Source organism: Nycticebus coucang, chromosome 24 (genome assembly GCF_027406575.1).
Source record: "Nycticebus coucang isolate mNycCou1 chromosome 24, mNycCou1.pri, whole genome shotgun sequence".
Taxonomy (NCBI): domain Eukaryota; kingdom Metazoa; phylum Chordata; class Mammalia; order Primates; family Lorisidae; genus Nycticebus; species Nycticebus coucang.
Window position 1 is genome coordinate 28,551,586 of NC_069803.1, and position 25,497 is coordinate 28,577,082.

General features: G+C 41.7%; 1 protein-coding gene across 3 annotated transcripts in view; it reads left to right on the forward strand.

The window, feature by feature from the left end:
- MSRA (methionine sulfoxide reductase A) overlaps positions 1 to 25,497 on the forward strand; it is a 340,470-nt gene that overhangs the window by 222,691 nt on the left and 92,282 nt on the right. For all 3 annotated transcript variants that reach the window (XM_053578476.1, XM_053578475.1, XM_053578477.1), the window contains one exon: positions 6,669 to 6,773. In XM_053578476.1, the coding sequence (XP_053434451.1) occupies positions 6,669 to 6,773 (105 nt within the window). The remainder of the gene's footprint in view (positions 1 to 6,668; positions 6,774 to 25,497) is intronic.

Here is a 25,497-nt window from a genome sequence, read left to right on the forward strand (position 1 = left end):
GACCAGGCACCCACCGGACAGAGGTGGCCTTGTGTTCTAAAGCCAGCTCAGGTGACGGTGGGAGCTTCCACTCAGGTTCAGCCCTGGTGCCCCTGTGGTCTCCTGGGTCTCACATAGATACGAGGTAGGAGAAAATGTCAACGTGGCACTTCCTCTCTAGGGAGGCAGGATTCCAGCCTCAGCTTTGCCCCTGGAGCCCTGCTTCAGATGTCTGTTTTTGCCTGGGTAAAACACTTGCTCATTAAACCCAGCTGCTGCTTTCTGATCCCACAGTGGGTGATCACGCTTGAGGAATACAATCATCTCCCTGCCCTTCACTGGAAGAGTGAGAATCTGGCCCTTCCAGGGTGTGGGTGAAGTCCATCAGAGCCTGGGTGTGTCCCCAGGGTCATCCAGGGACCTCCACACCCAGCTCTGCAGTTAGACACACTCCATAGATACTTTTAGAATGGACCTATGAAGGAATGAAGGAACGGAAGCCGAGTTGGACACAGAGATACAATTTAGTTTAATGGGTGGAGGGGCCCTGGTATCCTGTGTGTTCTCCGGGGTCATGTCCTGTGTTTCCATTGTAAGGAAGCACCAAGGGTCCTAACAGTAGAAACCTCCCATTTGTGCACAGAGAGCTGTATTCATTTCAAATGCTTTTCCATATATGACCTTACTTCATCTTTCTTTTATCACAGAAGTTATTTTCATTCCCATCTATAAAAGTAGGACATCCAGGATCACAGTCAAAAAAGTATGAAACCCGGTGGCACCTGTGGCTCAGTGAGTAGGGCGCTGGCCCCATATGCCGAGGGTGGCGGGTTCAAACCTAACCCCAGCCAAACTGCAACAAAAAAATAGCCGGGCTTTGTGGCGGGCGCCTGTCGTCCCAGCTGCTCGGGAGGCTGAGGCAAGAGAATCGCGTAAGCCCAAGAGTTAGAGGTTGCTGTGAGCCGTGTGACACCACGGCACTCTACCCGAGGGCGGTACAGTGAGACTCTGTCTCTACCAAAAAAAAAAAAGTATGAAACCGGGTGTTGGAATGATGGTCCGAGCTACCCGGTGACGTCTCTTCCAGTCTTTCTCCATATCATTACAGCTGACTTGAGAATAATTATAATAATATTTGGAATAACAAGATGTAGAGACTTAGATAGACTTGTGTCCCATATGACAGGTGCCAATCCTCCACTTTGCAGGTGAAGAAACTGAGGCACAGAATTGGTTCGGAAGATTAAGGGCCTCCAAGCATGGCTCCCTCACCAGGGAGCTGTGGTTTGAACCAGCTCTGCTCTCCCTGGTCTTGCCAAGGTCACTCAGCAGGTGGCAGGGCCAGAAGGCCAGCAAACGATACTGTCCCTCTATGCCACCTGCCCAGGGTTTCACTGGAGCTCTGCGGCTGTCTCTTCTGTTCTCATCTCTGGGGAGACCAGCTTCCTGCTCACTCCCCTTCTCACCAGCCTCACAGTAGCAGAATCTAATCACACTAACCTAGAAGAACTGAAGGTATCATTCCCCTCTACCCCCAAGGTATCATTCCCCTCTACCCCCCACCCAGGGATGGGAAGCTGTGCTGCAGGACTGTAAAAACCCACCAATTTGTATTGGGGTTCTCTTTAAAAACACCTGGTTCCATGGATGACTTGGCTTCATAGCTCGATTAGCACAGAATGCCTGTATTTCTTCTCTCAGAACACGCCCATTTATCTTGCCTTGGAAGAAACGGCTGTCCATAATCGACCCCTCTGTGTTCATTTTCTTTCCTCTGGGGCTGCAGGGTAAGGCACCAGAGGGAACCGCTCAGAGAGACCTTCATTCTTTCTACTTCTTCTTTCAAGATATTTTTGCACAGCGGTGTTAAAGCAGCTGTAATGCTGCTGCGAATTGTTAACGAGCGTGTTTGCACATCACATCTATCATGCTATTTGCACGATGTTAAGTGAAGACACAGCTTGAAGTATTTTTAAGATATGGCCTTTTATCTCCGGAAACACAAGAAAGTATTTGCAGCTTGGTCGCTGGAATGAAATTAGCCCAGCACACCGGCTAGTCTCCGTAAAGTGAAGGCATCTCTGCAAGAGGTTCTGAGTCCCTTAATCCTTTTGATCATTTGCACTGTGTATTTTTACATCGCTTCTTTTACTTTGGAGAAATAAAGTAAAGAAACTTAAAAGGTGAGTTTGGCAAGGGCATCTCTGCCCTGTTTGTCAATGCAAATGGGTCTTGCATTTGGATGGTAGTATTTTCTCTTAAACAATCCAGCTTCTTCTCCACAAATGGTATCAGTGCCAGAGTTTGTCTGGAAGAGTGTGCTTGGAGAGTGGGCCCATCTACTCTCATGGAAGAACGGTGTAATCCTGAGCGTCAGTTACCCCACTGCTATTTGTGTGATGTGTCATCTGGGCCACAGTCCGCATGGCATTTGCTGTCCCTTGGTGGCTTCAGGCGTCTCCGTTCACCCTGGCTCAGGCTCAACAGCATGAACTTGAGCTTCACCTCTGATTAAAACCTGGTTGGCTGGGCGGCGCCTGTGGCTCAAGGAGTAGGGCGCCGGTCCCATATGCCGGAGGTGGCAGGTTCAAACCCAGCCCCGGCCAAAAACCACAAAAAACAAAACAAACAAAAAAAAAACCTGGTTGGCTCATAACTGGATCCTGCCACTTCTGACTATGGAATGTTGTTTGTGAAAAACTTGTGCGGAGACTTTGGTTTCCTCATGTGTGAGATGGGGACTATATCTCTCTTGCAAAATTGTTGAGTAATACCTATTTGTATGTCCATGTTTATAGCAGCATTATTCACACTAGCTAGAAGGCAGAGGCAACCCAAGTATCCGTTGCTGGTGAATGGGTAAACAGAAGGTAATACACACACACACAGGAATATCATATCATTCAGCCTTGCCTGTGGCTCAAGGAGTAGGGTGCCAGCCCCATATACTGGAGGTGGTGGGTTCGAGTCCAGCCCCAGCCAAAACTGCAAAAAAAAAAAAAAAAGGAGGGAAATTTGGACACATGCCACCACATGGGTGAACCTTGAGGACATTATGCCAAGTGAAATATGATGGTCACAAAAAAGACAAATACTGTATAATTCCACTTATATGAGATCCCTAGAGTAATCAAATTCATGGAGACCGAAAGTAGAATGTCATTGTTAGGGACTGGAGGTGGGTGGGGAGTGGGAAGTTGGTGAGTGATGGATACAGGGTTTCAGATGATGACAAAGTTCTGGGGATGGATGGTGGTGACGGTTGCACAACAATGTCGATGTACTTGTACCATTGAACTATACACTTTAAAGTGGTTAAGATGGCAAATTTTACGTTATGTACATTTTATCACAATAGAAAAAAAAATCAGAAAAATGGTGAGCCATTCGGGGGCATCAAGGCAGTACAGTGAGTGCATGTTGCTGTCCACTAAATAGTAACAGCTTTCACTCTGGTTGGGACGTGGTATTTTAAGGGCTCCATCATATTTCGTCATGTGGCCGTGCCATAACTTGTTTCTTTTTTGTTTGATGTTTGTATTTCTTCACAGTACTCCACCACTGTAATAGTGACGGAGGGAATGTTTGCATATCTTTTTCTTTATTTGTGGTTAGATTTCCTGTATCACTTAATCAAAGTGAAGGAGCATCTTTGTGCCTCTTAATACATATGCCGTCAGTGTTTCAAACCAAATTTATTTAATAGTAATCTTACTCCCTCACTAGCCAAGTAAGGGCACATTTCACCGCATCCTCCCCAGCACTGGGGCATTTGTAAGCAGTTTTATAAGATGTAATAAGAGGTGGTATGTTAATGTTTTAGCCTGCATTTACTTTCTCTTGTTGACATTTCGAGCGTCTCAACTTAACATTTATTTCTTCCTATGTGAATAGCCTGTTGACATGTTTTGCTTGTATTTCTAGTGTGATTTTAATGCTTTGCATGCCAATTACATATGACATGTATGAAATATTTTTGCTATTTTTATTAGAGAGATTTATTGCTTGGGTAGTTGAATCACTTATTTCCTATTATAAAATAATAAGATGTTAAAGTAGATCAAAGGTGATTTTCAGTAACACGGTTGTAATACTTTATGTTCTTTCCAAACTCTCTACTCTTGTTCTTTTCATATCTGTTTAGATGCTAACTTGAGTGACCATAGTCACTGTGTGGACTAATCAATTAATAATAACAGATAAGCATAATCAATTAATAGCCCAATATAAAAAGGACATGACAAAAAAGAAACAAAGAAGAAATTAAAATTACTAGCAACCATGAAATGTATTTTTTACCTCACTAATGATTTATTGTAAATAAAACAACAGGATACTATCTTACAGCTGTTAATTACTAAGGATTAAAAATACTGGTGACTGAGACTTGCCCCCAAATATGCTGCCAATGGGGAGAGAACATTAGGCCAACTTTACTGAAAAGTTTGGAACTTGCATTGAGAAATTTAAAAGTGTTCATAAGCATTGATTTAGAAATCTCCATTATATAACTATGGCTTGAGGCAGCCTCAGAAGGAAGGAAAAATATTTACATTCATGGATAAAAATATGTTTCCATGTGCTTTTGAAAGGGGATGACTGAGTAAGTAGCTGGACAGCCATCTGATGCAGTGTTATGTGGACATTATAGACGGTGTTTTCTAAAAATTTCGGTGACATACGCACAATATCCTGGTAATTGGGAAAAGCATGCCGTAACGATGATAATGGAACAAATTGTTTGTGTGCGTCTGGAATGCGTCCAGAAAGAGATGTGTAAAAACCATTGATAACGCGTTTGCGGCAGGAGTACAGGTGATTTTCATTTTCTTTTTAATACTTCCTTGCATTTTCTAAGCTTCAGAGTATTTGCAAACTTTTTTCTACCATCAATATAATTTTAAATATTAAAAATTAAAGATAATAATATTAAAAAATAAAAGGTAATATCTATTTTGGACACAGGTTTCAAATGTTCACCTTGCTCTCGTTCTTTTTATGTTTTGGATAGAACCGTGGACAAGATGTCAGAAAGTATTTTCTTTTTTCAGGTTGTGGCCCCCAAATTCACTTGTTTCGTGACCTTGGGCAAATGTAACTTTTTTTTCTGTCTCAGTTTTCTGGTTTTCTGCCTTTTCTGCCTATACTATTGGCCATTTGTGATCATTAAAGTGAGATGACAAATATATGGGAGAAAACTTTTGCAAACTAAGGGGAAAGTTCAGGGGATCCTCAAATTGCCCTTATATTCGTTAGAGGATACTTAACGGGTATGATTATTATAGGGAAAGGGTATTGCTCAAAATCAGCTAAAGAAAGAGATGTATAGACAGGAGTCTGGGCAGGTTCCAAATATTTCTTTTTCCCTATTTCACGAATTTGGAAGTATAAACCTCTTGGCAACTAGAGAAGCTTGCCTGAGCTTCAGTGTCTAGAGCAGCAGTCACGACCCACAGGAACTGTATTAAAGGGTTGCGGCATTAGGAAGGTTGAGAACCACTGGTCTAGAATTTTGCTTGTCTCCATTGTGCAGGCATGAGTCATTGATCGATTGATTGTACCCCATGGTTGAACTCAGACTCCAGGGGACTGACACCAGGTTATCTAGAGCCCCCACCCTGATCCACATGGGTGGCCTTTTTGGTATGCCCAGCCCCCACCCTAATCCACACGGGTGGCACTTTGGGCATGCCCAGCCCCCACCCTAAGACTATTGGGTATGGCCAGCCCTGTCCTATGATCCAGTGTGTCCAGCCCCTCCCCTAAATAAGATATTTCTATTGGACGTGATGTCAATCATCTCTCAGGATCTGAGGACCAAGGCCAGACCTCTCTTTGGTCAAAGCCATATTCTTTACTACACATAAGGTTGCCGAAAAGAGATGGAAAACAAGTTTAAATATAGAGATGATGTTATTAGGAAGGGATCTTTTATTTACCGTGTTCTGAGACTCTAAAATAAGGCATAAATTCCACAGGTGCAAGTGGCACTGCAAATGCCCACTTCCCCATCCACGAAACCTTTGGAACCACCTATGGAAATGGGCCTGCTCACAGCAGGTCCTGCGAAGGGATGTAAGCTGCAGAGTAGTTGTCTACCGTAGAGACGAATTAGGCTGAGAAGACACTGCCTTCCCACTGGGTAGGACCTGACCCTTGCCTCAGTGTTAACAGCACAGCAAATATGTCCCTCTGTTAACCAATTTATCTGACGTGAATGAGTCATCAACCTGTTTTTTTTACCGGGTTCTCTATCTGGCGCCATCTCACTGTAGTACAGCTGAGCTTGCTGCATACAGCATGGGGTGCTGATAAAAATAAATTGGCTCATTCCCCTTTGCTGAGTTTCAAATCTCGATCACTATATCAGGTTGGCCCTATAAGGTTTCCTAAGAGTGAGAGGGAAAAATGAAAACCCATATTTGTTTGTCCGCAAACTTAAAACATGTTAGAACACAATGTAGACATCGTCATGGCAGAAAGCTCACTAAAGAACTGCGGGTTTTTAGGGAAAAAGAGCCCGCGGCAGAGACGTAGGACAAGCCTGGTAGCCAACGTCCAGTCATGCTCACACCCTTCCTTTGGAGGGAAGTGTCGCAGCTTTTGTCTGTTGGCTTTTCAGGAACAGGCAGCTTGCCATAAATTTATATTGTCAGTAAATTTTGGTTGTACGTTCTGTTTCTTTCAAGAAAAAACTGGCCATGCCGAAGTTGTCCGAGTTGTGTACCAGCCAGAACACATCAGCTTTGAGGAACTGCTCAAGGTCTTCTGGGAGAACCACGACCCAACCCAAGGTAGAGTGATGAGCGAGCCAGTATTTAATTATCTTACTAATTACAGCTGGGATAATTAGTGTTTGAGCTGCGTGGAAGAGATGAACCTTGAAATCACACAGGAGCTCAAGAATATGATTGTAGACGTTTATTGACGGAGGAGAGGAGGGGCTGGGGAGGAAGGGGCTCAGAGAATAAAGGCTCAGCCCCTTTCAACGCCTCTGCCCCCCTTACAGCTGTCAGGGGTGGGAAAATTCCCACAGAGGAAGCTGCCAGACAATAGCAATCCGTTCACCTTTGATTATTGCATTATTCCTCCTTAATGCAGTCTTTTGTCTACAAAATTAAAGTGTCTTTCCGCAGCCCCAAAGTTTTCCTGATTTATGGTTCCTTTATTTCTCTGAGTTCAGCCTTTCTCATCTTTCGACGTTATCAGGTTTAATTTTTTTTTTTTAATGTCTGCAGGTGATAAGTAAAAAATGAACACGAAGGTAAAAATGCAGTATTCAGTAGGTCTGCAGTGCTCGAGTTATTTAAATATTTCATTTGTCTTCTTTGGAATTTGTTATGTGGCGATATTAATATATTTGGGCTGTAAACAATGGTGGTCAGAAATTTTATTTGAGCGCGTACACAAGCAAAAACTTCCATGTTGGCAAATATCATTGTAATTTTCAATAAGAGAAGCAATTTCCAGATCTCCTCCTTACAGCCTTACAGGCCCTGCTTTGCCAGTGTGATGATCTGATATTGTGACGCTTATGAACTAAAAAGTCCTGGGTAATAGATGTGATTTTTCACAAACCATGTTCATTTAGCAAAAATATTTTCAAAATATTTTTTTGACAAAAATATTTTCCCTCTGGTGTCAGGTTTTCGTGTAGTGCAGGGTTGGCTATTTCCTGATGAATGGATGTGTTTTTCCAAATGCACATTGACTTTTATGGTAGGATCTTTTCTTTTTTTTATTAAATCATAACTGTATACATTGATATGATTATGGGGCATCATACACTCGCTTCATAAACCATTTGACACATTTTTATCACAGTGGTTAACATAGCTTGATGTTGGTGGGTCCTGAGTGCTGGTACCAGGGTGATCTGCTAGAGGGCAAAGGTCACCAATCAGAAATGATCAATGGAGCCTTGGGGAGCCCAGGCTAGCCTGAAGTCAAGCAGGAGACAGGTTTCCCCAGTCAGGTTTGTGGCTATGAGTCTGGCCAATCAGAATGTCACATCTTGATGGGATCTCCTGAGGCTCGGCCTTGGCAGAATCGCAAAGGGCTGTCATCAACTCTGCTTCCCTCTCTTAAATTCATACCTATGTTGTACCAGCGCACACCTGTTAATTAGGTTGCTGGAACTGGCCTGTGGATCTCAGGGGGATATGACCTTTAAAAGAACCTTAAAAGAGCCTGTTGTTCTCTCCCACCCCAAATATCAAGTTAGTCTCAACTGTGCTGCAGTCTCCCCCACCTCCCCCTTGAAAGTCCTGCCCTACCGTCTGTGTTAATCTGCTGGGGCTGCCATGGCAGAGTACCACGGACTGAAGACATTTGTTACCTCACAGTTCTGGAATGTAAGATCAAGGACTGGAAGTCCAAGGTCAAGGTGTCTAGCGTTGGCTTCTTCTGACACCTCTTTCTGTGGCTGGCAGATGGCCGTCTTCTCCCTGGGTCTTCATGTGCGATCCCTTGGCACTCTGTGTCCAGATTTCCTCCTCTCATGGGGATACAGTCATCTTGGATCAAGGCCCACTTCACTTGAACTCATTTCACCTATTTAAAAGCCCTATCAAAAGACAAATACCATCATCTTCTGTGGTGCTGGGGGTTAGGGCATCAATACATGAATTTGGAGGGGTTACAACTGAGCCCAAGAGACTGTCCAGTAATGTAACTTTGTCTACTCTTCTTCCAGAGGTATTTTGACTCATAGACTAGAAGAGATTTTTAAGATCATCTGGTTAAATGTCACAGACTAGTGTCTTTGTGTCTTTAATGTTAAGCAAAAAGATGAAATTGCTCGTAGTGGGGTTTACAGACAATGGAGTTTGATTGTTGAGTAATACATTTTCCAAGTGATCTGTTAAGCAAATTACACATGTAGAAGGATAGGGTTTTTTTCACCCTTTCATTTATCCATTCCTGTGTAGAATAGTCCTAGATGCAGTACCTACTATTGTAAATATTAAATCACAAGATACATGGTCTTCCCACATTATTATTAGAATTATTCTTTTGGACAGCTCAGTGTCATCTGCTGTGGTAGCTATATATATATATATTTTTTTTTTTTTTTTTGTTAGCTTTGGAAGGTTTTCTGTGACGCTGTTGGAATTGGGCCCTGCCATACTAGCCAAGGGGGTGGGTCCATGAGGCAGGCCTGGCCATCCACAGACTCTTGCCTTGTTGTCATGAGTATTAGACCCACGGATTGGGCGGTTAAACCAAGTAGGACCAATTAGAGTCCTTCCCTGGAACTATTATATGGGAGAAAACTGTCTCCCTTTGCTGGGGCTGCCAAGGCAGAGGTGCTCTGTATGTAGCAAGGGCCTGTCAGGAGAAGCAAGGTAGGAGGGTGACAGAGACAGGAAGAGAGACCCCATGGGGGACGGAGGGTCTTATGACCTCTCAGACCTACAGCTCCTCCTCTAGTCCCCAGAGCTCCCCTTGTAGCTTCCCACACTATGGGACTACTGGGTACTTCCCCCTTTGTTTTTCTTAAGCTAGTCAGCTGAGTTTCTATTCCGTGAAACAACAACAACAAAAATCCTAACTAATCCACACATTTGACCTAAACAATTACTGTGTTCACGACATTCCATAACTTTTAGTTAACCGTGTTCATTTGGCTTTATAAATCTAAGGTCTAAAAAAGTATTTGATTAATAATTTATCATCAACTCAGATGTTGGGTGAAGGATGCTAAAAATGGTTTCTTTGAGACCTGTTGGTGGTTCCCTTGGTAACTGAGAATAAAGAATTGGGGTTTAGGATTTAGGAGATGTGGCCCCCCCAAACATATGCCACTTCCTCTCAATAGCTTTAAAGTCCTGGGAAAGACAGTCATTCATTTGTGATGTTCATCTTGTGTCTTCTCTGTTTGCCGGGCACTCTGCTGGGTGCTACTCAATCACCAAGTGCATATGCAGGGAATATCCAGCCACTTGGTCAATGACATGGAAGATATATTCCTATAGGAAGAAAATAATCAAATGCCAATGGACAGAGATCAAATGCACAGAAGACCACAGACCAGAATATAAACATGAAATCATTAAAACCAGCACGTTGTTACCACTAGAATATTAAAAGCAAAAACTTTAGTTCAGAAGAACTCTGGTACCAACAGATTTAGTATTCCCTGGGAACCCTGAAGTTCCATATTACATAGTGGTATGTAATTCTTCTGAGGTCAGATTTTGAAGCTCATTACCTGCAGGGCGGGGATGTGGCAGGGGAGAACCCAGCTAAAAGTGAATGTGTCCATGGATCACACACCACCTCTGACCCCTCTAGATTCTCTGCTTGAGGTTACGTGGCAACTCTTGTCACATTTCCCAGGGAAAAGTAGCCCCGAAAAGAAAGCTTCCAGCAGAGAAGAGTGAAGTCTCAGAAATGTTCGCTCCTACTTGGAAAACAGATGTTTCGGAAGACAGCAGCATGTTGGATTTGGTGGTGGCTCTGTTCTGTGAAGTGACAGGCCATTCTGGTACCTTTAAAGAATAGAAGACGTAAATACGAAAACTACTTTGAGGATGCTCTTGTCCATGCCACTCACCAATACAAAGATAAAACTTGAGCGAAAGTTGAGAAGGCATCGACCTTTGATGTAAGGATATGCCCAGGAAACGTGATTCTCCACAGAAACATGACTCTCGAGAAAAATGTATATTAATTAGCATGTTGAAAGATTTTGGTACTTTATTTATGAAGTCATTAAGGATTTCAAGGGGCTACGTAAAGTTTTTAGTTATGATTTGCTGCATTTTGTAGTATAAGCAATAGTCTATAGTGATACTTGCAAATGTGGGTATTCTTGCTGATGTCAAGGGTCTTACTGCAGTGGGAACGGAAGAATTTAAACTTAAAGTCCCCTTTTGATTAAGTCAAACGTTCATGGCGTGGACTAAACAGAGAAAATTCGGCATGTCCTTCAGCACTTCAAGGAACTGAAGCTGCTCTCACGGTATCTGCTCTGATGGGAAGGATGAGGCTCCCATACACAGCCTGCCATTTTGAAGGGAGCAAAGCTGGTAAGAGAAAGATAGGAAAATGTGGGGTTCTTGGGGTGTAGGTGGCCCCAGAGACCTGTTATTCCAGAGCCAGTAATCAGGGAGTCCAGGAAGAGCCACCCAGTAGATTAGCTTCAGGCAGAGTAACAGACCCCCTTAGCATCATTATACATTGGGCCAGCGAGTGGAGTACTCTTTTCTCTTAATTTGCCAATTATCACAAAATTTCTACTTTTGTTGAAACATTCAGATACCACTGTTTAAGCTAGCATGTCCTATCACAGCTGTCTGTCTTACTCATGGGACACATACAGTTCCCACAGGCTTCCAGGGACTGACTGGCACGTGCCTGTTCCTGACCCACACGGTCTGCAGACTCCCCCAGTCTCTGGGTGGCATCACAGAGCCTGAGATTTACAAGGCTTGGGCTATGGTCCCAGTTCAGTAATCTTGGCCAAGATAGTTACCCAGTCTGAACCTCCATTTCTCTCATCTGTGAAAAAGGCATAACAATATCTACACTAGACTGCCCAAGAATTAAGTCATGTGAAAATGGCATGAAAATGGTAAGCTCCCCGTGAAAATGCTAGGTATTATTACTAGGTCTTTCTCAATGTGGAATGCCATTTCACTGGATTTTTACATTTATTTTTATATTTGCATTGCCCTTGAGTTCTTTCTGTAGGAAAATATCTGCCCTCCATCTACTAAAGTGTGGGTTTTCTACCTACGAGATTGTTTTGTCTGTCACGCTCACTGGGAAGAGTCTGGCATTGTTTCATTTGTCACTCTGGACACTGCCCATGCTGACAGGGTGGTGAGGCTGGTGGGTCCTCAGTCTGAAGGCTCCTAAAGGTTGCTGCTGACATAGTATCGAGAGAGGCTGATCTGGTCCCAGCCTCTCACTCCTGGCCTGTGTTTAAGAAGCGTGCTTGTGCACAGATAACACAGTTCAGTGTCCAATCCTGGTGTGGGCTGCAGTGCACACAGCATGTGCCTTGGGCCAAGCCGCAAGTGCACAGGCAGAGACCAGTTTTGTCTGACTTCCCCCCATAAATCTGACTCCTTAATTATAGCCCGTTTCACTCTCCTGGATCCTCAGACAAGGGATAGTGACATTTGTTAAGCACCTTTTATGGGCCAGTCTTAGTGATAGACGTTTTATAATGCTAATTGCATTTAATCCCGACCATAACCATATGGGGTAGGGACATTGTCTTCATCTAACGGAAGAGAAGAAACGAGGCTTCGAAAGCCTCACCGTTGTGCTCACTGTGGACGGCAGTGTTTGGACCCAGCTCTGTCTAAAGCTCAAGCCTGTTTTCCTTCCTCTGCACTGGAGAGGTCTGAGCCTCTTGACTAAGAAGACCTCTTCTAAAGGTAAACATTCTTATGGATCCCCCACATGTTTTGCCTTTAAAAGCAAATACATTAAAGTTCTGCTGTGAATTTAATTGTACTTTAAATTGAATGCCCATTTTATTAACCACCACAGCATTAGATACCTCTGGAAGGCTGGCACGCTCGCACATGAGGCACGTTCTGCAGCCTCTCGGCCTGCCTGCTGGACAGTTGGATTCGTGGGCCTCCCTTCTCACGGGACTCTGGCCTGGAAACTACTCCCACATGCTCCTCAGGGAGCAATAGCCTTTCTGCAGAGGCTTCTGGCTGAGATAGCAGGTTGACCCCAAGATCCCCCACTTGGGTAGTATTGGAATTTTAACCAGTATGCAGCCACCAATAAAGACTAGATTCCCTAGACTCCTTAGCACCAAGTATGGCCAGACATCAAAACTCTTAACTACTGAGGCCTAAGTTGATGTGATGGTGTGAAACTTCTGGGTTCCGTGGACTTGAGGGCCGGGGTGTTCTCTTCTGATTCCTCCCTCTTGACGAGTTGGTGTGGGGGTGAAGTGTGAGCCATCTCCTACCATCTCATACAAGTTGGGGTGGGCCTAGGCCCTTGTAATAACAGAGTCACAGGATAGACGGCTCAGTAGTCCCCACCTCAGGCTGGATTCTACAGGCAAGAACTGCTTTGATTACATTACTGTTATTTTGGTTCAATTTAGGTCTTTTTCCCTCCTTTTCTCCAGTAGCTGACCCTATACCCCCCTGTGCATGTCAGGACCTATGCAGAGGAAGCGCCCGGGGACCCATGGCCCTTGTACTCTCCCTGCCTGTGGAAGAGCCACGTCCACCAGCTGCTGTTTCTTTGTCTCCTTCCTTTGTGAATCCCAGCATCTCCCTCTCATTTTGTCTCGGCTCATGTTCTCCTTACCACGATGATTTCCCATCTCTGTCCGTAGCCTTTATCCTCAATCAACTCCTCATCACCCTTTTCCCTCCCATGCCCACCCTCCACCTCTGACGCTAGACTCCCTTTGTCCTCAGAGACTTGTCCCAGCTTGTCCCAGTGGGCTGTGCTGCCTGTGCTGTTTCCCAGGGTCCCAGGACTGCACACCCAGCTGGCTGTCCCAGCTCCCAGATCATTTGTGGGGGATTGTGTGGAACTAGACAACCTCTAAGGACTCCTCTTTATTCCATGCCTTGGACCCCACATGCCCCTCGCCCCCTAACTAGAAATACACACTCAACTCGAAGCATTGCTCCAGGTGGGTTGTTCCCAGGAGGTCCCCAGAGATGAGGGCAGGATTGGTCCCTTCCGTCTTCAACAGGTCTACCGGCCTCTGTCCAGGTGCGTGCTGGAGAAGGGAGCCCTCTGTGCTGTCTGCTGGGAAACATTAATTAGAGGGAGAAAAATCCTAGTTTCCTTCTGTTTCCCGTCAACTTGGCAATTAAGTGCTGGTGTTCATAGATTTGAACTTGCCAAATTAATATCTGAACTTGGTCGCACTGACCCTTTTTAAGTTAGTTAAAAAAAAAAAAAAAAAGAAAAAGTCACCCGTTTTGAAGGACTATCCTTTTTTTAGACCATGTACAAGGAATCTATCATCTGCAAATAATTAGACAGTGGGAATTATATTGTATTGCTAATGAGCAGATGTGCATACTTATAGTGGAGGAACAGCTGCACAAATAGAAAATGCAAAAACGACCCAAACCCAGCATTATGAATTCTGAAAGGGATTTCATTCTTTTAAGAATTTCAGAAACAGGGAGAAATGAAACAAAGAATTTAACTGATATTTTTCTTTATTAATTGTTCTTTCAGTCACACTTTGCCTTGCATAACATTATTCATGTACATGGTATCATTGCTATTTGCAGAAGTGTTATTTGCACTTGCAAACCCCTCTCTTACATAAAGCTTATATTTATAATAACATCTTGCCTTTGCCTTTCTAATGTCGTAAGGGTTTGGTGGCTCTAAACTGAATGAAAAACTCTTACTGGGAGTCTTTTTTGGGCTGAGCACAGTTCTTAGCTGCTTAAGTGTACACAATCCCATTTAATCTTTAAAGTAACCGGTGAACCGGAGACCCTTTTTACAGATAAACAAATAGGTCTAGAGATGTGAAGTGATTTGGCATAAGCCAGTTAGTACATTATGTTACGGAGCTGGAATTTTGACCTAAGGGCTCAATTCTAAGCCTGTGTTTTTCCATCGTGTGGCCCATGACACCACATTGTGACACAATACCATTAGCAGGAAACACAGCCCAGCATGGCTGGAAACAGGAGCACCTTCTCCCGTGATCTTGAACTCCTTGTGATGTTCATTGTACTTGTATAATCCTGTTAAGGATTTGCAAGATGAGGAAGTTGCTTTTGAAAATTTTTAGCCAGGAAGAATTTCACTTATTTTAAGATAGTAATGTCTGGGTCATTTAGAATTTGAATACCTTTCTGAGATGATATAAAATCAATAGAAAGACATGAAGTCAGAAGAATTACTACACTTCACATAAAAGAATACTAAGTTAGACAAGAGGAAAATCAGAGTTGGTAGCACTGGCAGGAGCTGAAGTGTCCAGGATCCAGGAATGGCAGGTGAGGCTGTTCAGATCAACTTTCTCACTGACAGCAACTCAGAATGTTGGATAAAATATTAAAAGGGGTTAAAATCATCATGTGAAGGAGCTGACAAAATTATTAGGAATTGCCAGGTTAAAATGGAAAGGAACACTGGAAACCAGACAAGTAAGCAGAGGCTTAGTAATACCTATGTAATGAGCAAATTTGCAAATCCCATACAATGTGAGTCTTGAAAGCCCGATTAAGGATTTAGAGGGTGAGACCAACACGCTACAGCACTTGACCTGCTGGACATAGGTAACTCTGTCCCCTGCACCTCGGAATGTGCCTCCTCCTCAGTTGCACATTGAATATATACAAGGCCATATCAGGCTCAATGTGTTTCTAAGGTATTAAAATAATAGAGATTGTGTTTTTCTTGCCATAATGCAAGTGTGCCAGAAATAGGTGCAAAAAAGAAATTTAGAAAATTCCCTTATGTTAAAAAATTAAAGAATTTCTAACTATCCTATTTATCAAAGATAAGTCATCATGGAAGTTAGAAAATATTTTGAATCAAATGATAATTAAGATATCACACCTCAGAACTCATAAGACATAGGTAAGTGGTAAAGGGAAACATAGAGCCCTCCATTCACAGATCAGGTGAGGAGAAAGGCCAGGGTTACCATCTGTCTCATGAATTAAGAAAATCAACAACAAAATAAACCCACGCAGTATAGAACAGAGAAATGATAAAGAGCAGAAATAAATGGAAAGCAAACAAGGAGCAGAAAGGATCAGAAAAAAAGCCAACAGTTGGTATTTCAAAATGGCTATAAAAATGATAAAACTTGGGAAGTTGATCAAGGAAAAAGTAAGAAGACACAAAAACCCAATTTCAGGCATACAAAATGGGGCATCACTACAGACGCAGGAGACTCTATAGGTACTAGGGGAGCATTATAAGTAACTTTATGTCAATAAATTTGACAAATTAGATAGAACAGTTCTTTGAAAACATCATTTAGCAAAACTGAAAAGACTATGATCATTAAGGAAATTGAGTCAGTATTTCAAAAGCTTCTCATAAAGAAAGTGCTGTGTTCAGATGGCTTCATCAGTTTAGTTCTACTGATATTTCCCAATCTAATTTTTCTCCCACCTGCCTACTCCCTAGCTCTTATTTATTGTGGCTTGGAAAGAGGTTGGTAAATTATTTGTAATTATCCTGCAGTTTTAAAAGAGAAAAAACATAAATAAGAACTTACCTGATGATTTTATTGTGTATTTTAGATACGTGAAATAATGAAGGCATTTTTGTCTGACATAGGATTGGAAAGGGCGGAAGAAATAATTGAGGTCTTCCATGTTCTCTTTCAGAGATTAGAGAGAAATGCAGTTCATCTTATGATCCTTCAGTAATCTTGATATCAAAACTTGACCATGTAAGAAAAAATTATAGGACAATCCTACTCATGACCACATGTGCAGAAATTAGAATTAGGAAACTGAATTAAATAGTACATAAGAAGATAATACTGTGGGAATGAAATCCTCATGGCCTTGCCAAGAGTGCAGCCAGTTTGGGAGACAGCTGGAGGGAAGGAGCAGGCCAGAAACCAGACTGCATGACCACAGAAGCCCCCTCTCTGCCCTCTGAAATGCTTCAAGGCCGGTGTTCCTAGGAAACAACAGAACAGGTAACTTTTATTCTGGCCCTAGCTGGTAGCCAATAAAAGGAGTAGCTCCTAGATTTGCTCTGAGTGCAAAAATTAGTTTCTCTGCAGAAGAGATGACTGCCTCTGGGAGCCACCACAGTCAACCCTACTAATAACGAAAAATAAAAACCCCTTGAAACTCTAAGCAAAGAAATTTTAGATTTAAACTTAACCATTCAACATCAGGACTTAACAGACATCTGCAGAACATTTCATCCCAACAAAACTGAATACACATTCTTCTCATCAGCCCACGGAACATACTCCAAAATCGACCACATCCTAGGCCACAGATCTAACCTCAGCAAATTAGAAAAAATAGAAATTATTCCTTGCATCTTCTCAGACCATCATGGAATAAAAGTTGAACTCAATAACAAAAGGAACCTGCATACCCATACAAAAACATAGAAGCTAAACAACCTTATGCTGAAGGATAGATGGGTTATAGATGAGATTAAAAAGGAAATCACCAAATTTTTGGAACAAAACAACAATCAAGACATGAATTACCAGAACCTCTGGGATACTGCAAAGGCAGTCCTAAGAGGTAAATTTATAGCACTGCAAGCCTTCCTCAAGAAAACGGAAAGAGAGGAAGTTAATAACTTAATGGGACATCTTAAGCAACTGGAGAAGGAAGAACACTCCAACCCCAAACCCAGCAGAAGAAAAGAAATAACCAAAATCAGAGCAGAATTAAATGAAATTGAAAAAAAAAAGAATTATACAATAAATCCAAAAGTTTGTTTTTTGAAAAGATCAATAAAATAGATAAACCTTTGGCCAACTTAACCAGGAAAAAAAGAGCAAAATCTCTAATTTCATCAATCAGAAATGGTAACGATGAAATAACAACAGACCCCTCAGAAATTCAAAACGTCCTTAATGAATACTACAAGAAACTCTACTCTCAGAAATACGAAAATCTGGAAGAAATCGACCAATACCTAGAAGTATGCCACCTACCAAGACTTAGCCAGAATGAAGTGGAAATGTTGAACAGGCCTATATCAAGTTCTGAAATAGCATCAACTATACAAAATCTCCCTAAAAAGAAAAGCCCAGGACCAGATGGCTTTATGTCAGAATTCTACCAAACCTTTAAAGAAGAACTCGTACCTATATTACTAAATCTCTTCCAAAATATAGAAAAAGAAGGAATATTACCCAACACATTCTACGAAGCAAACATCACCTTGATCCCCAAACCAGGGAAAGACCCAACAAGAAAAGAAAATTATAGACCAATATCACTAATGAATATCGATGCTAAAATAATAAGATCCTAACAAACAGAATCCAACAACACATCAAAAAAATTATACACCATGACCAAGTGGGATTTATCCTAGGCTCTCAAGGCAGGTTCAATATACATAAATCTATAAATGTAATTCAGCACATGAACAAACTAAAAAATAAGGACCATATGATTCTTTCAATTGATGCAGAAAAGCTTTTCATAATATCCAGCATCCCTTCATGATCAGAGCACTTAAGAAAATTGGTATAGAAAGGACATTTCTTAAACTAATAGAGGCCATCTAGAGCAAACCCACAGCCAATATCGTACTGAATGGAGTTAAATTGAAATCATTTCCACTTAGATCAGGAACCAGGCAAGGTTGCCCATTGTCTCCATTGCTCTTTAACATTGTAATGGAAGTTTTAGTCATTGCAATTAGGGAAGAAGAGGCGATCAAGGATATCCATATATGGTCAGAAGAGATCAAACTTTCACTCTTTGCAGATGATATGATCGTATATCTGGAAAACACTAGGGACTCTATTACAAAACTTTTAGAAGTGATCAAGGAGTACAGCAATGTAATACACCCATAAATCTGTAGCCTTTATATATACTAACAATAACCAAGCCGAAAAAACAGCCAAGGACTCTATTCCTTTCACAGTAGTGCCAAAGAAGATGAAATATTTGGGAGTATACCTAACAAAGGATGTGAAAGATCTCTACAAAGAGAACTATGAAACTTTAAGAAAAGAAATAGCTGAAGAGTTAACAAATGGAAAACACCATACCATGCTCATGGCTGGGAAGAATCAACATTGTTAAAATGTGTATACTACCCAAAGCAATATATAATTTTAATGCAATTCCTATTACAGCTCCATTGTCATATTTTAAAGATCTTGCAAAAATAATACTTTGTTTTATATGGAATCAGAAAAAACCTCTACTAGCCAAAACATTACTCAGCAATAAAAACACAGCAGGAGGAATCACGCTACCAGACCTGAGACTGTACTATAAATCGATAGTGATCAAAACAGCATGGTATTGGCACAAAAACAGAAAAGTAGATGTCTGGAACAGAATAGAGAACCAAGAGATGAATCCAGCTACTTACCGTTATTTGATCTTTGACAAGCCAATTAAAAACATGCAGTGGGGAAAAGATTCCCTGTTTAACAAATGGTGCTGGGTGAACTGGCTGGCAACCTGTGGAAGATTGAAACTGGACCCACACCTTTCACCATTAACTAAGATAGACTCTCACTGGATAAAAGATTTAAACTTAAGACATGAAACTATAAAAATACTTGAAGAAAGTGCAGGGAAAACTCTTGAAGGAATCGGCCTGGGTGAATAATTTATGAGGAGGACTCCCCAGGCAATTGAAGCAGTATCAAAAATATACTACTGGGACCTGATCAAGCTAAAAAGCCTCTGTGCAGCCAAGAACATAGTAAGTAAAGCAAGCAGACAGCCCTCAGAATGGGAGAAAATATTTGTAGGTTATACCTCTGATAAAGGTCTAATAACCAGAATCCACAGAGAACTCAAACGTATTAGCAAGAAAAGAACACATGATCTCATCTCAGGGTGGACAAGGGACTTGAAGAGAAACTTCTCTAAAGAAGACAGACTCATGATCTATAAACACGTGAAAAAAAGCTCATCATCCTTAATCATCCGAGAAATGCAAATCAAAACTACTTTGAGATATCACCTAACCCCAATAAGAGTAGCCCACATAACAAAATCCCAAAACCAGAGATGTTGGCGTGGATGTGGAGAAAAGGGAACACTTCTACACTGCTGGGGGGAATGCACACTAAATACGTTCCTTCTGGAAGGATGTTTGGAGAATACTTAGAGACCTAAAAATAGACCTGCCATTTGATCCTATAATTCCTTTACTAGGTTTATACCCAGAAGACCAAAAAAATCACAATATAACAAAGACATCTGTACCAGAATGTTTATTGCAGCCCAATTCACAATTGCTAAGTCATGGAAGAAGCCCAAGTGCCCATCAACCCACGTATGGACTAGCAAATTGTGGTACATGTATACCATGGAATATTATGCAGCCTTAAAGAAAGATGGAGACTTTACCTCTTTCATGTTTACATGGATGGAGCTGGAACATATCCTTTTGAGCAAAGTATCTCAGGAATGGAAGAAAAAATATCCAATGTACTCAGCCCTACTATGAAGCTAAATTATAGCTTTCACTTGAAGCCTATAACCCAACTATAGAACAAGACTATGAGGAAAGGGCCAAGGAAGGGGAAGGGAGTGGGAGGTTAGGGTGGAGGGAGGGTAATGGGTGGGGCCACACCTATGGTGCATCTTAGAATGGGTACAGGTGAAACTTACTAAAGGCAGAATACAAATGTCTACATACAGTAACTCAGAAAATGCCATGAAGGCTACGTTGAACAGTTTGATGAGAATATTTCAGATTGTATACGAAACTAGCACATTGTACCCCTTCATTGCACTAATATACACAGCTATGATTTAACAATAAAAAAAAAATCAGAAAAAAAAAACCTTGAAACTGTGTGAAAGCTGAGTTGACTGCTGGTCAGACTCCACTGTGCTCTTTTTCTGCCTTTTCCATAAAGCATTCCCAATGCTTGGACTGGTCTCCTCTCCTTTTTGTGGACCCTTCCCCCCAACTCTAACCCTGGTCCCCTCAAGTACATCATGACCAATGTAGGTTCCTCTGAAGAATACTTCTTGGTTTAGCAGTTTTAGTATTAACCCAGGTAATTAAGCACTTTACCACATTTTAGGAAAACATATATATGATTGTTGAAATAGATGCAGAAAATGTACTGTATACAATTCAGTATTCATCAATGATAATGGAAGACACACAGAAAAGATGAGTTGGTTAGTGTGATAGTGAGTGCCCCGCTGGGAAGGGTGGGTCATGCCTGTAATCATAGCACTTTCGGAGGCCAAGGCAGGAGGATCCCTTGAGGCCAGGAGTTTGAGACCAGCCTGAGTAAGAACGAAACCTGTCTCTACAAAAAAATAGAAAAATTAGCCAGCCCTGGTGGTGTGTGCCTCTAGTCCCAGCTACTGCAGAGGCTGAGGAGAGAGGATCACTTGAACTCAGGAACTCAAGGCTACAATGAGCTGTGATGAGGCCACTACACCCCAGAGCAAGAACCTGTCTAAAAAAAAAAAAAAAAGAAAAGTACAAAACCCTATAGCAGGCACTATACTTAATAGTAAAACATCGGTGAACTACAACAATGTCATTGTCACGTCTTACCAGAGTTGTGCTGCGGAGTCCTAACTCATGCAGTAAGCCAAGGAAAGAAGCAAGTGTGTAAAGACCGATGCCTTTTCACCTGTCCACAGCTGGACGTTTCCTGTCCTCCCGTGCAGTGGCCACATGACAGAGTGCTGGCCAATGGAATGAGGCAGAAGTGACACATACTGCTTCCCAAACCTGACCCATAAAAACCTCCTCCATGGTCTGTGAACTTCTCTCTTTATGTTTAATCTACCTGCTGAATGTGAACACAGGGGAAACTTTCCAGGCGACCCATGGGGGGTGGTTAAGCTTCTGTCAGCCTGGGCCTCTGAAGAGTTCGTGAAGCAGAACCATTACCAACTCCTTTTTACTAATTGTACTTTGCATGATTAAGAAAGAAACTTCTATTAAGATCCGTCACTAGAATTTAAGGGTTTATTTGTTTACCAAGAATTGATACCTTGAAGTAGAGTGCTACCAAAAAAGAAAAGAAAAGAAAATATCTACAAAACATGGGCATTGGCTTAGTGCTTGGGCAGCTGGAAGATTCAATATCAGTTCTTGTTTATGGTTTGTGAACATGTCAGCTCTCCCCAAATTGTTTTACAGATTCGGTGCAAACCCAAATGAAATTCCAATAATATTTTATCGTTACTCTTGTTCTTTTTGTCGTTTTAAAAGCTAATTGTGACATTTATAAGGAAATGTAAAGTCTAATCGCAGCAAAGACACTCCTGCATAATAACAGGAAGATGGGAGGACTTATTCCTCCAGATATGGAGTCACAGCAAAGATACAGCTCTTAAGACAGGGTGAATTTGATGTAGGCACAGATGGACGGACCAGCGTAATAGAACATGGAATCCAGAAACATACTTATATCTGGATATGACAGGTGATACAGCTGGCCTTTCATGGCACTGGGGAAAGAATGGCTTTTTCATCAGTAGTGATAAGATGATTTTCTTATAGGAAAAAATTTGGTTGGATTTTCCCAAAATCAATTCTAGGGAGATAAAAGACCTGAATGTGAAAGGCAGGCAAGCAAAACTTCAAGTAGATATTATAGTATCATCATGCCTTTGTATTTGGGACGAATTTCTTAAATGAGATTCAAAAATCACTAGCCACAAAGGAAAAATATTTAATAAATTCAGCAATATTAAATTCACAACTTAGGTTCATCAAAAAACATCGTCAAGAAACTGCCAAGAACAGAGAGATTTTGTTTGATAAAGGATTAGCGGTCGGAATATTTCTAAAAGATTTTTAAAAAAAATACAGTAGATTTCTTTTAGAAAAAAAGGCCACTAATAGAAACAGTGAACATAGTACTTGAATAATGGGGAAGAAACATGTGGAATGATAATGTCATTATTAATCCGGCAAATGCAGGTTAAGATCAAGGGAGATTCCATTACCTACCAAGCAGACTGACAAAAAGTGAGAAGTGTCACCTTAGCAGACTTTAATGAATTGGCAAACATTTAGAGCTCCAAGAACTCTTTGAGTAACGTGGGTCTGTAATTTGGTACAACTACTCTGGAGAAATGGTTCAGCATGCATTGAAGTTGGAGACATGCAAACCTGATAAGGCGACAGTTCTATTTCTGGATATGAGCTCCAGGGAGACTCATGCATCTGTCTAACAGAATATGTACATGTCCAGAATGTTCTTTGCATGCATTGAATGTTCTTTGCGGAACATTTTGGGCATGTATTCTGTTGTATTAATGCATGCGTGTATCCTGCTACACATACATGCGTTTGTTTACACATAAGGTGGGAGTGTTCATCAACAGTGGAATATATAAATCCATTGTGGTCTGTCGATGCAATGGGATATTATGAAGCCGTGAAAGTGAAGACAGTGGAAAGAGCTTATCAACATCGAAGTAAACAAAAGATTCAAACCGAAATATAATTTCATTTATATAAGTTCTAAAAGCAGATTAATCTAAACTTTTTTTTTTTTTTTTCCCCTGGATGCATCTATATGCTGAGGAAATGGTCACAAAAACCAGCTAGAGAGAGGGAGGGTCTCGTCCTCAGTGAGGACACAGGGAGGCTGCCGGCAGGCTCCGCTTCTCGGCATCAGTAGGACAGTCGCATAAGTGGTCACTTTATATCAAATAAGTATAATCATATGTAATATGTATAGTATTATCTGTAATAAAGTGGATACTTTAATAACTTTGCATTTATGTTTTACGTCCTTTTGTACATCTGTGTCTTATGTACTTTTCCATAATCAAATCTGGAAACTACAGAGGTATGCTATGTTCCTGCTACTTCTCACGATACGAGCAACATCCACGACGGAGGCCTGGCTCCGTGACTGTGTGTGTGCCTCCGTACGCGTGGTACTGATTCAAATGTAAACATCCTAAATCTCATTCAAATGCCTAATGTTCTCATTGCTGTGGAACTTTGTGAACTGGATTGAAAATGGTGACGTAAACACTTGAAGCTTTTGAAAGTCTCCTTATACTTTCATTGTTTGGCCAAACTTGGGAGTCTGGAACATCAACAGATAGGAGACATATGATAATTAAAAATGTTTCAGAAGACATTCCAGGAGACATATGATAATTAAAAATGTTTCCTTTGGCCACTCACCAATAAAATTTCACTTTTATATAAGCAAAATCCACACTTAGAAAATACTTTACCTTTTAGGAAGAAATCACCACATCTTTTCAAAATAATTTATGGTTATAGAAGTAATATCTTCTCATGACCGAAAATCAAAACCTTTCTTTTTGTTTTTCTATAACTGAGCGAACATTTGGCACCTCTGTTGTATAACCATATTCTTTTATCTCTTGAGATGCATTATATGAAAAAAATACAGAGAACATTGTGAGAATGATGGTGACAACGGAGTATTTCCTTTAGAAGAAAGTCATCTGGTATCTTTCATAGTCCCCTCCCTTCCACTCATTTTTTGCTTCAGTTGTATATTATTTACAAAGTGGATTAATCGCAGTTAAGATCATTGACTTTGGGATTAGATGGTTCCAGATGCATCACGGGCCTTGTCTGAGCCCCTAACCTCTGAGTGTGTGTCTTATTTTCTAGGAAGTGGGTTTGATAATAATACTCTTATGTGTTGCAGAATTGGGTGAGAGACATAACTGAAGCCCAGTTCCCCCAACCCACTGAGAGGGCTCTGGGCTCCTTAGCTATTTTGACGACTCCCCTCCCTCCCTCCCTTCCGTCTTTTGGATGAAAGAAAGACGAGCTGTCCATTTGTTTAAATTTAAAATGGGCCATAGGTTAAAACTGATAGAATTAACTTTTCAGTCGGGTAAAGTAAGATTATTCCATATGAATAAGGTTTATCTCAAACACTTTACATAAAGTCCAGGTTTGGTGGGAAGGCTTACAAGGATATTAAGAAGTGAACACCTGTCAGCCCAAGGGACTCAGGCCTGTGGACCTGTGGGAGGAAGGCAAGCCCCTCTCCAGGGCACTGCACCATCCTCACCTGTGGAGACCCTGTTTTCTACCGGAAGGCAGGAGACCATCCTGAAATAGCACGTAGGCTGGCTTTTGCACTAATGCCATCGTCCGGGGCCACTCCAGCATGTAGGTGGCCTTTTGATGCAGCAGACTGTGGGCTGGGATTTATTTTTTCTTAGCAGCAGTCTATAGAAGGGAAGAACGTGGCATCATCCTGATGGGAGCCGCTCTACATTTGCAACCCACTTGAACAGTCCTGCTAATGACTTTGCTTCTTTGAAGTTCCTTAAGATGGGGTGGTAATTTCAGACTCTTAGGAGTATGAGACAACTTGCCCTGGTGCTCACTATCAGCTGGTGACTGGTGGGACGCCACAAAGCGGAAACCTGGCCCCAACCCATAGCATGAACTTCCTTTTAAAACCCCCAAGTTCCTGTCTCCATCCCTCTTGTTCTTCCTTATAGATCGAGCACTTTCTGTTTTCCAGTAGTGTCTCTAGCGCTGCTGAGAGGCAGCAAAGTCTTGGAGCAGTCTGAGGGTAGTTTGTTCCTTTAAAATCTTCTCTGGAGAAGGTAGATGGAGAAATCTCAAACAGTTGGTAGATGCCACGAGGTCAGCCCTCATCACGGATGCCCCCAAAGCCCAGTCCTCATTAATCAGTTTATGGAGTATTATGGCAGAATTTTAAGCACAAGATGTTGATTCTGAGCCAGGAATTCTCTTTTCACCCACTGCAGCAAGCCCACTGCTTGCTTTCCTGGGACACGCAGTCAGCCAAATAGTGTCAATAATTTATCTTCTTAGTTTTCCCAAAGCCAAGTGGAGGACACAGTGAACTTTGCGATACCTGTTGGGTCTGTGTGAACAGAAGTTCTGGGT